This window comes from Brachyhypopomus gauderio, chromosome 17, assembly GCF_052324685.1.
Source record: "Brachyhypopomus gauderio isolate BG-103 chromosome 17, BGAUD_0.2, whole genome shotgun sequence".
NCBI classification, from domain to species: Eukaryota; Metazoa; Chordata; class Actinopteri; order Gymnotiformes; family Hypopomidae; genus Brachyhypopomus; species Brachyhypopomus gauderio.
Window position 1 is genome coordinate 17,094,595 of NC_135227.1, and position 14,268 is coordinate 17,108,862.

General features: G+C 39.4%; 1 protein-coding gene and 1 long non-coding RNA gene across 2 annotated transcripts; one reads left to right on the forward strand and one right to left on the reverse strand.

Moving 5' to 3' along the window:
- Window positions 1-1,375: 1,375 nt before the first annotated feature.
- On the reverse strand, window positions 1,376-2,697 carry LOC143481273 (uncharacterized). The gene is made up of 3 exons (XR_013121993.1): window positions 2,643-2,697; window positions 2,456-2,529; window positions 1,376-2,052 (listed from the first exon to the last, which is right to left on the reverse strand). It is a non-coding gene; the product is annotated as an uncharacterized LOC143481273 (long non-coding RNA).
- Window positions 2,698-4,270: 1,573 nt separating this feature from the next.
- hhipl2 (HHIP-like 2) lies at window positions 4,271-11,523 on the forward strand. The gene is made up of 9 exons (XM_076978442.1): window positions 4,271-4,671; window positions 5,100-5,752; window positions 5,851-5,994; window positions 6,281-6,612; window positions 7,261-7,387; window positions 7,542-7,687; window positions 7,813-7,894; window positions 9,269-9,351; window positions 9,637-11,523. The coding sequence occupies exons 1-9, from the start codon at window positions 4,309-4,311 to the stop codon at window positions 10,248-10,250; spliced, it is 2,544 nt and encodes an 847-aa protein (XP_076834557.1). The 5' UTR covers window positions 4,271-4,308; the 3' UTR covers window positions 10,251-11,523.
- The last annotated feature ends 2,745 nt before the right edge of the window (window positions 11,524-14,268 follow it).

The window sequence follows — 14,268 nt, forward strand, 5'->3', positions numbered from 1 at the left end:
TCTGTGTTACTTTTGAAAATGTAACCTAACACTGGCAATTAAAACTGTCAAATCAGTCTGTTCAAAGCTGTAACTTCTAATACACCTCTGGTAACCTTTATGATCTCTGTATAGATCTGACTTAAAGGCTACACATTTTCTGAAGGCATGGGAAGATTTTGGGTACCTCACAGGTAGTTTGGTGAATATCTGTAGTTTCATGTACTATGCTAAACCTAGCATTGCAGTGCTCTCATGGTAATGTATCTTGAAGTATACATTTCGTTGTTAGTGTCACGATTGGCTCGGCCCCTCCTACAGGCACGTTCACGTGTTGTTTGTATTATCGTCTTAACGAACTTAATAACTAATTAATTTCAGCTGGGTCGCTAGCTCATGTATTTATGTCGTTTGTGTTCAGTCTGGCATTGGTGTTCATTGTATATGGTTGGTGCGTCTCTGATTCTGAATATATATCAGGTTATCTGAAATTCCTGTTTGTGCTTGGATTATTTGTACCGTTGTGTGAGTATTAGTTTGGCTGTTAGGTTTTCTGCTGAATGCACTTATGTTTACCCTTCTGAGTTTACCTCATTTGTTAGATTATACCCACTGATAATGTGTGTTCGTTCGTGCTAGTCTGTTTCTACATTCATAGTTGTTTAGTCAAGTCTGTTAGTTGCTCTGTCTTGTTTATTATTTCTCTCGTTTCTTCTGTTGGTTCATTCTACATCATGCCACGCGTTCCCGTGTTGTCCGTATGTCTTCTCTACGTGACGTGAAGTTGACAGCGTTAATTGTGAAATCCTGGTCGATTAAAGTGGTTCTCCTCCGCAAGAGTGCCCGCCCCCTACGTAGCAAACGTGACGTCACAATTAGCCGTTCAAACTTAAGTGAGTCAAACTTAAGTGGGAGCTAACACAATGCAAACCAACCTGCTAGCTAGTCTACTGAACAGCTTTTAATACTAATAACTTTTATACTAGTTAAAGATAAGTAACTATAGCCTGCTAGTTAGGTTAGCTAGACATATATTCACTGAATACAAATAAAAACCATATCACAGGACTACACTAATCAAATGTTATCCATTTGAGACAATAGTTGCAGGCGGGCATTGCGTATATTTTAAGTGAAAACAAATGCTGATATGGATCCTTGGAAACAGCTAAAAATCACTTCCAAATACAGTCCAGACTCCATTAAATATGGATCTGCTCAAGTGGACAGTGATGACAGTAGTTCAAAAGTCCAATGTGTGGACTGTGGTTTAAGTCTATGAGGCACTAAAACCCTCAAAGCTAAAGAGACATCTCGAGACCAGACACCCTGATTTTATGGGGAAGCCATTGGAATACTTCCCATGACAATGTGATGGACTGCAGCTACAAAAGTGGACAATTATTTCCACAACATCACAGTCCAAGTATGTCTTAAGAGCCTAACTCGTCAGGCTTGTTTCACTGACTAAGATGACTTTCACGATCGCTGGTAAATTCGCCCTTGCTGCTGCCGTCGATATGTGCCGTGAGATTATCAGAGAAACAGCATCTACTGTTGTAACTATTATCAGAAATTTACTGAAATTTCATGATGGCAAAAGTGAATGGATTCTGCTTTTAGAAAGGAAAAATGATGGTCCACGATTTGATCTGCTGCTGGACGAGGCAAGTGATGCTAGCAGTATATATGTAATGCTTGTTTTTGAGCGGCATGTTTGGGATGAGTTGTTTTCATTAAGACATGCTGTTTTATGGTGAGCCGCTTACAACAGCAGATGGACACTTTCTATGTCTTAAGAATTACCATCAAATAGCCTTCAGAACACTTAATTATGCTGTGAATTCCAGGTGCTTGTCTGTATTATGTGAGAGTATGGAAACTAAGCATTGCAGTATCTGAGTGAGGTGTGAGAGTATGGAAACTAAGCATTGCAGTATCTGAGTGAGGTGAGATGTCTATCTATAGGGGAGGTCCTCATTCAGTTATTGAGCTCAGACACGAAGTACAACTGGCCCATCACTATGCTGATGTAAACGTCCTGGCCACACTTGCATACGTGTCCAACTGAACCTGTCAATCCAAAGCAAAACAGAAACATCTATTTGGCTTTCTGGTTAGGTTGAAGGATTAAAGAAAAAAATGCCTCTGTCACTAAGGTTTGAAGTATAAAGAATGGACGTGTTCCCACTTTTGAGTGAAATTAAAGAAATTTCCCCACATGTAAATGTTACAAATGCAGTCTTTCAACACCTTTCACAACTGACTGAGAAATTCATGGAATTCTTCCCAGAGGATCCCAGAGATGTTAATCTGTAGATTTTGGACCCCTTCTGTACTGATGACATTGCTCTGCCCACAGAACTGGAAACATAACTAATTGAACTGTCATCAGACCACAGCTGAAAGCTGCAACACACCAGAGTTCACCTGGGCTATTTTGGACTATTGTTTCAAATAAATACCAGTGTCTTACAGTAAGAGCTGAAGAGTCCTCCTGTCTTCCATTCCACCTAGAAGTCCTAGAGGCATTCTCAGACATCACACTGACTGTCAACATGATGAACAGTAAGTATAATCTTTGTTTAAAGGATTTATATATCTTTACTGTGGAATCTCTGAACATAAATGGTGAATTCTTCAGATGGCAGATCAAGACGTACCTTGGACTTGTTTGAAGGCTGTTCTTGCTGACGTTATTATTGTTGCTATTTAAACTATTGTTCAACGTAATTCCCCAGTTTCTAGAATCTGCACTTGGCGAATAAAATACGTTGACATTTGTTATTCTTTGGACCATCACGGCTTTCAGTTGTAAACAGGTGGGCCTCGTGATGGAAAATATTGAGAAACCGTCACTTTTCAGTAATAATTAAGTGAAACCATATATTTTTTAAATCGAAAATTGTTCAAAAGGACTTAACCAGTCACACTACTAAACTACGTTGGCAAGTTTGAAAGAGCCTTTCTCGAAAGAGGATAATCCATTTTCCTCTCTACGGGTGAGTTAATTAAACAAGAACCTGGTTAACACGGGAAGGAGGAGACGCATCCTCGAGCACCCTCGCTCTTTGTAGTGGATGCAGGCGGCGGCATCTTACTCGACTTATTTTATTTAACTAATATTTAGTTATGTGTTTAACTATTTTAAAGAGTTGCAAGGATAGGTGAAAACCAAACCTATATAGCGATAATAAGCAAAATATTTTTGTGTGTAGCTTACAACCCAATGAGCTGCTGCGAAATAGACATAGGCCTATATTTTTATATATTTCACAGTTTACATTCATGTTTCAGTGGATGCCATGAATGGAGCATTGGCAAATACACAATTCTACCTTGAAAAACAATGAAACGGCACGACACTGTAAAAATAAACACACACACACACACACACACACACAATTTGTTCTGAACTACTGTGAGCACTCACAGGCACATATGCATAAAGGACTGCGACATATGCATTCATACGAACATTCATGGGGGGGGGGGGGGGGGGGTTGTGCGCGTGGGTGGTACATTGTAGTGGTGGTATTAAACGGGAGTGTGTGTGAATATCAGAGGTAGTGTGCTGGGCTACTGGTAGTGGGCTCCGTGGGTTAACCTTGGAGGATACACGAGATATTTACCTGAACTCCTTTCTTAAAACTCAAGGCTTTAATAAAGATGAACTGATTAATTTACTCAGTGATGTTTGTGGTTATTGCTTTTGCCGCTAAACCGGACCTTGCCGGATAACCAAAGGTGGTGGGTGCATTACGCTTCCTAGCCTTCATAAATTCTGGCTTTATTACATTCTTTTAGTTTTATTGAATTCATGTGGCGACTTGCGAGTTTACACTTGCACCGGGACCGTGTGGAAATTCTATTACAAAGAATTTATATGCCTGTAACTATAACCTTTATTAAATATTTTACAGGTATTTAAAATTTACTTTAGCATGAAAATACCCTTGTATAATTACTGCGAAATATACATAAAATGACCGACATGTATTTTTTATTCTTCTCCTTTTGACCAAAACACTATTTTGTTCGATGATTCTTTTTATATTGATAACCTATATAGTATGGTTATTACATTCTATGTAGGAGTTCTTAAACACTGAATTATTTACGTTAGTACTAATGTTTTTTATGTAGGCCTAATCCTATATAACAAACTAGGAATGAAGTACTACGAAATTTTTCAAGCAGATCGCGACCGCCTGAAAACGGAGCGCTTGCGCGTATGGAGATGCCATTACACGTGCTCCTTTACGCACGCACATGCACACATACACTCGACTTAAAACCGTCGGGCAATTTGTCAAGCACACGGGAAAAATGCCCGGAGAGTTAGATTCACAAGGTCAGCAAAGCGCAACTTTCGGCATGGGCATGTTGTGGTTAACGCAGGCTGAACGGCTTCGGAAGGGCTTTATTTCGCATCCTGCTCGGCGCCTCATTTTAATACTAATTTTCCTCACGTCTTTGAGACGAACATTTTCACACCCCCAGTGTTTGGACTACCAACCTCCTTTTAAACCATTTGCTCACCTTGAATTTTGCAACCAGTACGAGAAATTCGGTTGCTGTGACCAAAAAAACGACAACCTCATTGCAGAGAAGTACTGGGACATAATGGACTTACTGGGTGATGAAGGATATGAGCTCTGCGGTAATGTGGTCAAAGACATCCTGTGCCAGGTATGTCCAGTCCTCAAGTATTACATGTTTTTTTCAGTGCTTTGTATTTTGTTGTCTGTAAAATATTGTATTTCACAAACTCGTACTCGTGGATATGTTTATGTCATTTGTGTTTGTGTGTGTGTGTGTGTGTGTGTGTGTGTGTGTGTGTGTGTGTGTGTGTGTGCGGAGAGAGGGAGAGGGAGAGAGAAAGAGAGACAAAGATAAAGTAATGAACAATATCATAAATGTAATATAATAAAGATGTAATATGTAATAGTATATCATTAAGAATAATAAGCATTCATCATGATTCCTGATTTTCTTCTGGAGTGACAGATTTGTAGATTAAAGTCAATAAAGACAGATGTGCAATAAAATATGAAAATATATGCACATAAATTGCATTTACCTTATTAGCTTTCTACATTTGCTGACATGTTTTATAGGAATGCTCCCCATATGCGGCCCACCTGTATGATGCAGAGGACCCCTACACACCAGTGCGTCATCTCCCAGGACTATGCTTTACCTACTGCTCTGACTTCCACGTTAAGTGTCACTCTGTAGTCAAGTACTTGACTGACAGTAAGATCTTGCTGGAGTCATGTGACCAAGACCGCTTACGCTTCTGCAACTTGATCAACCTTGCAGACCAGGATTACTGTTATCCCAATGTTGTCAAGAACAATGATCTCTACAGTAACCTGGGCAAAGTGGTGGAGGACCCAAAGGGCTGCCTCCAGCTTTGCCTGAAAGAGGTGGCCAATGGGCTGAGGAACCCCGTGCTGATGCTTCACAGCGGCGACGACACCCACCGCATGTTCGTGGCCGAGCAGCTGGGTTTTATCTGGGTGTTTCTGCGGGACGGCAGTCGTGTGGAGCAGCCCTTCCTGGACATGAGCGGGGACGTGCTGACCACTCCTTGGCTGGGTGATGAACGTGGCTTCCTGGGTATGGCCTTCCACCCACAGTACAGAAACAATGGTCGCTTCTTCATCTACTACTCCATCCTGGTCAACGGCCAGCTGGAGAAGATTCGTATCAGTGAGATGAAAGTTTCAGCCCATGACATGAATATGGCCGACCCAAACTCGGAGAGGTAAACACGATTCATCATCTGACTGTCTGGATATGTTCATTAACAAATGAAAGCCCGCGTTCCCTATAAATAACATTCCAGTTCTTGGCTTATTTTAGAATGCTGCTTGAAATCGATGAGCCGGCTGCGAACCATAATGGCGGACAGCTTTTGTTTGGCGTGGATGGATATCTTTACATCTTCACTGGAGATGGTGGAAAAGCAGGGGACCCTTTTGGAAAATTTGGAAATTCCCAAAACAAGTGAGATCAACAATGATTTGAGCAGAAAACAGGCACTTATGTTCATCATCATTCTATTGGAATATTTTCCTGTGGACTACTTTACTTGATTAATACCAGGCATTTTTGTTTAACTTTCCTTTTTACACTCTTTCCCAACCTATTGAAAATGCAAGATAAAAAATGAATACATTAAAAGCTTTTAAAAAAAGCAACAAAAAAAAAGTTGTGTAGCTATACATTTTGAGCTTTTGACATTCATACGAAACATGTTGATCACAACAAAAATGCTTTTCTGTGATCTCAGATCAGCTCTGCTGGGCAAAGTTCTCCGCATTGATGTAGATGGAAGCAGTGAGGATGGAAAGCCCTACAAGATACCTCCAGATAACCCGTTTGTTGGGGAACCAGATGCCCGGCCTGAGGTCTATGCCTATGGCGTGCGCAATATGTGGCGCTGTTCGGTGGACAGGGGCCACCCGGTGAGCAGCTATGGTCGAGGGAGGATTTTCTGTGGTGACGTCGGGCAGCACCGCTACGAAGAAATCGATATCATCACAAAAGGAGGAAACTACGGCTGGAGGGCTAAGGAAGGCTTTGAATGCTTTGATATAAAATTATGCCAAAACTCCTCATTAAGTGAGTAAAGTTATGTTGCCTGATAAAACAAATGTAACAGATGATAGTTAATGCATTCAAGAAGGTAAAGTTTGACAACCAGTTGTAAAAGAAAAGTGATTTGTCATTACCAAAGCATTGTTTTGATGTTTTTAAAATAATTTCTCCTCAGAGTGTAATCGCTGCCAAAGCTTAAGCTATAACTATCTTCCAACAGACATGCCACACAGAAGTACCACCAGTCTGTGCTCTGTCCTTTCATGTGCAAGTTTGCTATTGCATCATTTTTAATAACTAACTATTTATCATTGTCAGTCAGGTCGGTACACTTAGAAGAGAATCCCGGTTACAAATAATTGGGTGGCATATTTACATCTCTGGGTTGTTACATCTGTTTATTAGACCTGGATTTCGGTAAAGCTGTAAAATTCTATACAGGAACAACTGAACTTTTCTAAGTCACTCTAAATAATAGTGTCTGCTATATATATTTTTTATATTTTATAATATATATATATATTATATATCTTATATATATGTATATTCTATGTACCTAATGTAATAGTTCAGGTCTATGTGCAACATCAGAAGGCTAAATGCAGAAAAATTATAAGCCTGCACCACAACCTAGGGGAAACAGTCTAACTTTACATCTTTTATTATTCACAGATGACATTCTTCCCATTTATGCCTATGGCCATAATGTTGGAAAGTCAGTGACCGGGGGTTACATTTACAGAGGATGCGAATCCCCCAACCTAAATGGCCTTTATATCTTTGGAGATTTTATGAGTGGGTAAGAAATGGGAATTAAAGTAGAATTCACAACGTGCAGAATGTACTGGGAACGTCTGCTGGAACATTAGCTGAACCCATTGCAGTTGGAATAGGATTTCAGTTCAAAGAAAGAAACGTGCAGAAGTTGATGACTGCCTTTTGTCTCTGTGCAGACGATTGATGGCCCTAGAGGAGGACGGCAGTAGTGAGATCTGGAAGGAGAGGAACGTGTGTATGGGGGACGCTCAGACCTGCTCGTTCCCCGGACTGATCAATCACCACCACAAATTCATCATCTCATTTGCAGAAGATGAATCAGGTGGGTGTCTGCCAGAGGACTCCAAATCCCTCAGAAATGCAGATTGTATAGCAGTAATGGCTCGTGTGACGTTTCCGTAAAACTGACTGATTCTCTCTTTTTGCTCCTTGTTATCTTTCTCGAAGGGGAGCTTTATTTTCTGGCAACGTCATACCCAAGCACAACGTCCCCATTTGGGACTATATACAAATTTGTGGACCCATCCAGGTAATGTGTATTGCGTTTTAGATTAATACATTGTATGAAAACAATGCATACATTTAAAACGTGTTCGTTTTCAGAATATGGAACGTCCTTCACTGAATGTCTTCTCCCTCCACAGAGATAAAATGACCCATTGGCTCTGATTAGAGACAGATGTGTTTCATATGTGCTCTTGAAGTTGATTAAAAAATTTTAAATCCCATTTTAAAATAATCCCATGACAGTAAACTGTACATTTCACTGTACAAGTACAACAGTTAATTTCTAGTGTTCTTAATTCGGTAATTATTTTGGTATCTGTCACATGTGCATGGCTATGAAGAGTAAAGTCCTCGACCGCCTCTGGGGTATGACATCATGCATTGCAGCAGAGAAGCTACAACAGGAGGGGTGCTTTCAGAGCATCACGTGACACTCATTCTTCCCCGGAAATTCTTGAATCTTCTACTTGTGATCAAGCCAAATGGCCCTTTCCCAGATTTCTGGAAAGCGCATGGTAGATCTCTACAGCATGGAGATCCTCTTACCACTTAAACATAGGACATTACTTGGTAGATCATCAATCATTGGATAAAATCTACTATTTTTATATTATATCAAATGGCAGGGCTGATATATTCTCTATGAGATGCAAAAACATATTTGAATATGAATATGTTTCAATAATGACGGTGATAAAAGTGATAACTCTTGATGGAAATTGTTTGCTAATCAGTGAGTCCCAGAATTGTAATGGTACATTTAAATAACTGTGAGGGCTAAATGGACTATCACGGTTAATCGTGATAATCACTATGCATGCCTATGTGGCAGCTGTTTGCTATTCTCCAAGCTTCTTTCATGCAGTATCACAGAGCAGTGAAAAAAAAACAGGGACTGGATACCATTAGGCGCTGCAGCATTTTACTGTTCATTTAATAGAGTTGGAGACCCTGTCAAATGCATCAACCTGGATACGCTTTCTCCCAAGATACCACACTGTTAGAACTGTCCATACTATTAGCTAGAAAATCTAGAGTGACCCTTATCCCAAGTTCAGATAATATCAGTGTGTCAGTGACACTCGGCAATAAGGAAAACTTTGGAAATAAATAAATGTATGATGTGACAAAAATTGTTTGATAGGACATGGCATAGCAATACAACATTGCGTAGCTATTAACAATAGAGTCCTTTTCATACAGATTGTGCACAAATTAAGTTTTAGTCTAGCTTTGACAAAATTAAAAACGTTTATCATTGTTTTATGATTTCTATTTTTATCTTATGGGGTTTAAATCACTTGGTTTTACTGAAAAGTGATTTGACTGATGTGTTGTCTTTTGAGATGTTCTTTAAATAAACTTGATTTGACTTGAAAATGTCATCTTGACACAGGAGAGCACCTCCAGGAAAATGCAGGATTAAGCCACTTCCTGTGAAGGTAAAAGGCAAGAAGGTGCCATTTGTACCTCGAGAATGTAAGTCCACGTATTTTAGGCACTCTTTGGTTAGACAATAGTGTAATAGAATCTGCCTCTGTATATCACTTTGGAATATTTACAGTGCTTCTGATAATATACAGCCATATAAATATTGTGGGAAAAGATCAATTTTGTGCTGTACAGCTAAGGGGCAAATGAACACAGATGATGTGTTGTTCAGGTGAATACATCACCATGCCCTGAGGCTGAGGTATTTATGAGTGAGATGAGGATTGGGAAAATATGTATTTAAGGAAAATATATATTTTTTTACTTTTTTAGTGACTGTCCTGGACACAAGTGTAATACCTACCAGGCCACCGCTTAAAGTGATGAAATTTGCCACAGAGCCAGCAGTGACCAGGCTATCCACAGTAACTACGACAGCCGTGTCAAAACAAAAAACATTAAACAGGACAATTTCAAAGAAATTATCACAAATGAAGGAAAAGAAGACACCGTTGTTGAAACTGAGACCCAAGGACAAAAATCCCAGCGTAAAGACAAAAAAGAAGGTCCCGCCCCCTCACAAGACCAACATACAAGCCAAGAAGAGCATTGTCAACAAAGAAGAAAAAAATGTTGAAACTTCTTTGAAAGGTTCTCATAAAAGTTCTCAAAAAATTAAACCGACAAAAGCAGCACAAACAGTAAAGTCAACAAAAATTGCCACACCAGGTATGAATGCAAAGAAGACTAAAAAGATCAGTGAAGGTAAAGTGAAACCTGTGCCTTCTAAACCCAAGGCTCAAAGTCCCAAAAGGCCTGTGAGTCAGCCACGGAAACCGGACAAAGAAACAAAGCGATCTGTCACCTCTAAACCTCAGCAAGGGCCAAAACAAGAGCTAAAATCTGCAGGAAAGATCACTCCAAAAAAAAAAGTGAAGACAGCTTAAATATCCTACATATATCCCATTTGACACGATCAATTTTAGATGCAGCTCACCAGTGCACTATTGAGGTGTTGATAATGTTTAAGAACATAAAAATATCTCCTCTTTGACATGTATGTAGCTGCCTGAACCTGCAAGCCACATGTATGTTCCTTAGATGTCAGTCTTAGCTTGGCGTGTGTGGAGATAATTAATACTGAGCAGCAATTATTATGTCCAATCAAGACACAAAACTAAACCTAGGTGTGTATATATAGACAAACAAAAATGCACTAATGTTTTCTGAGCAATATGATTATTTGAAGCTAAAATGTTGTGTTGTAAAAGGAACTAATTTTTACAACATACTTACAGTAACTAAATAAATTGCCATTTTTTATCTGTTTTGCTAAAACCACAGTGTAATTGGAATGTGTTTTAAACAACTCCAGTGAAAGGAAAACTAAAAAGAAGCATATCGTGACCTTTTATATATCCTGTTTCAGTTACTTTATTAGCCCTAAAACACACTGCTAAGTGTTTCTTCAAGTCTTTTAAACTCATAAGTATCCATGTAATAGACTGCAAATTTATTATTCTATTAAACTGACATAGCAGCTCAGCGGATGTCTATTCTCTATAAACATTGCTTGATTTGTATTTCATGGAAATCTGAAAAAAAAGACTTCCATCTCAATAAATATATCTCAGAAGAAGGTTAAGCTCCTACACAATATCAATTACTAAATATTTAGTTATATCCAAAAAATAATGGAATGTCCATTTTCCACAAAACATGTTTAGTAAGCAATAAAATACTGAAACGTTGTAAAATCAGAAAAAGGTTACATAACATCTCAGGTGGTGCCATCTGCAGTGGCAGCTTGGTATATTTTGATCAGGTCATTTCTGTCTGCACTGTCCCCTCGCCTAAATGGGTTTTCTGTCAACTGGACAGTCATCTGCAAAGAATGTTTGCATTTCTCCTAACATGTTCAAACCTGATTCTCTGCTTTTGGCTAGAGAAGGAAGCTAGCTAGTCACTCGAATTTATGAGCTGTAGCATTATGTTTAACCCTTGTGTTGTGTTCTAGTTGTAAAAACAGTTTAAAAATATTTATTTACACATACACGGTTGTTGTTATTGCATTACATCTCTAAGCATCCCAATTCCTAGTCAATATGACTAAATGTACACACTTTTTAAAATGTTTTGTTGTATAAATTTCATTTACTGGAAGCTATACTATATTTCTAGTGCAATATACTCAATTTATGTTTTACTTGGAGTACTGTAGACCAGAGACCAAATAAAACCCTTAAGTGATTATCAAAGGCTGATATGCCAGACTGCTATGTCAAAAACTTGCCAACCTACTTTGTTTTTCAAGTATTCCAAACCCATTTCTTCTTTCATTTATTGGGATTCGGTGTTGTTCAGGCATATTTCATCTTTATCATAGTCATGGTCAGTTATATGATCAAAAGCCTCAGGCACTAAGTCCATTCTTCACTGTTGGACATTGGTAGCAGGTTAAAACGGCAGCATGGTTACAAAACTCTAAAGCGTGGAGGTAGATCTGTGTAGTTTTAAGCCATTTTCGTATGTGAGGAAACTAAACTAAAAACGGAGGAGTAGTGTTTTGTCTGAAAGTTATATGTCCAGTGCAATGCCAGCCCAAAACAGTAAGAGGGACTCAACTTTGGCAGAAAACTTGTTATAGTGAGAGCAAGAGAATTCTTATTCTGAGTCTTCAAAATTCAGAATTTTGTGTTTACATATGACTAAAACACCACAGATACACAACAATTAACCTAACTGCATATGTCAAAAAGAACAGAGTCTACTGAGCCTACTAAAGTGAAAATGTGAAGGTGCGCGCGCACACACACACTCCCCTCAATGTATTCTCCCCTCTATGCAAATCCTGAAAGAACATGTTTGGATAAGCAGAAACTGGAGTCATCGCTGAATTCCCTCACTCAGTTCAAAGGCTTTGGAGATGAACACTTCAGGGGTTTACTCGAGCCATTTGTGCTGGCTACAGACCTTTTAAAGCAGGAACTTTCATTCAGACAGACATGGCTTCAGGTTCATTGTTCATGAAGTGGGTGGGAGATTAGCGTGAGGCCACACCGCACTGCAGGTGCGAATGCACAGGGAAAAGAAAAGTCCTGCCAGCATCTTGAACAGGGATGAGCTCCTCACGGGTAACGAGGTGAAATATGATTGTTATAGCCGTGGCCCCTGTACTGGTGTTCCAGACCTGTCAGCCAGGTGCGATATTTCACACTGGTGCGCTGGCATCTGCTTGAAGTGAATCTGATGGACTCCTTCTGCCAGTCAGAGCCCCGGGAAAGTTTACTCAGCCCAAATGAGTGACAAACATGCTGGCAGTGGCCATCTGCCCAGGTCATTAGAGAAAGGGCTTGTCTCCACCGATGAGCTCTTCAGTAAGCTAACAGTTGGGGGGGGGGGGGGGGGGGGACATGCTACGGGCTATTATTTGGCCCACTTCATGATACGGTGACACTAAACCTGAAGTAAGCCCAAGGCTACATAAACACATAAGATATAGACCCAACCAACTTCAAGCCTTACTGTCATCAGGGTGTAAAATACCATTCACACTGTAGTTATGTGTGCCTTTATATATTGTCAACTTTTAATGGATAATCATCAGTTTTAGAATACATGATTATGATGTAATTCCTTAAAAGAATGTAAAAATATTATTGAACTCTAAACCAAACAAGCATTTATACAGTTTATATAAGGAGCAGCATTATTGCAAAGTTTATTCAATGTTTATTGCAGAATGTTATGGTCATCAGCTGAAGGCAGTGTAAATGATGCTTGAAGTCATACAGCAACATTTTCTGCACTCATTTATCTTGTCATTAACCATTTATTTGCCAGAAATATAAGGTTTCCATATCAAGGGAGAGGTTCCTAAATCCTACTGCAGATTTGAGTGTATGACATTTAAGGAACAAAAACATTTATAGTTTACTGGGAACACAATTTGAATAAATTAACCATTAACTGTTTTTTTGGTCTTAAGCACAGGAGATGTATGCTTGATCAGGTCGCGATCTGGTGATTGACTCAGCTGTTGCAGAATATTCTACTTCTTTGCCTTAGAAACCTCTTGGACTGCATTCGCAATATGTTGTGGGTCATTGTATGTCTGTACCAGTCGTGGTCAAACATTTTGGCAATGGTACAAAGTTTGGTTTTTACAAAGTTTGCTGCCTCAGTGTATATGGTATAACAAAGTACAATTATAAACATTTCATACATTTGTTTTGCTTTTTATTAACAAATGCATCCAGTTTAAATAAAGACTTAATATTTGTTGACTCTCTTTAAAACTTAAGACTCTAAGACTGCAATTCTCCTCGGCATGCTGGATATCTGCTTCTTATGGCAACCCATTCTTGCCTTCAGTGCTTGGAGTTGATCAGAGTTTCTAGGTATATGTTTGTCCACCATCCTTTTGAAGATTGACCACAGGTTCTCAATGGGATTGAGATTTAGGGAGTTTCCTGGCCATGGACCTCAAATTTCAGTGTTTTGTTCACAGAGCCACTTGTTTATCAGCTTTGCCTTGTGATATGGTGCTCCGTCATACTGGCAAAACCATTGTTGATCTCCAAATTGCTCCTGGATCATTGGGAGAAAATGCTCTTGGAGGATGTTTTGATACCATTCCTTATTCATAACTGTGTTCTTGTGCAAACTTTTGAGCAAACCCACTGCCCTGGATGAGAAGCAACCTCACACATGAATCATCTCAAGATGTTTCACTGTTGGCATGACACTGGACTCATGGTAGCGCACACCTTTTCTTTTACGGCCAATCATTTTTCCAGATGTCCCAAACAGTCTGAAGGGGACTTCAACAGTGAAAACAACTTTACCACTGTCCTCTTCGTGCCAGTGGTAAAGTTATTTTCACTGTTGTGAAAGTCCCCTTCAGACTGTTTGGGACATCCTCCACAATGTCAGTCTGTCCTTGAGGTTTTTTGTTTGTTTGTT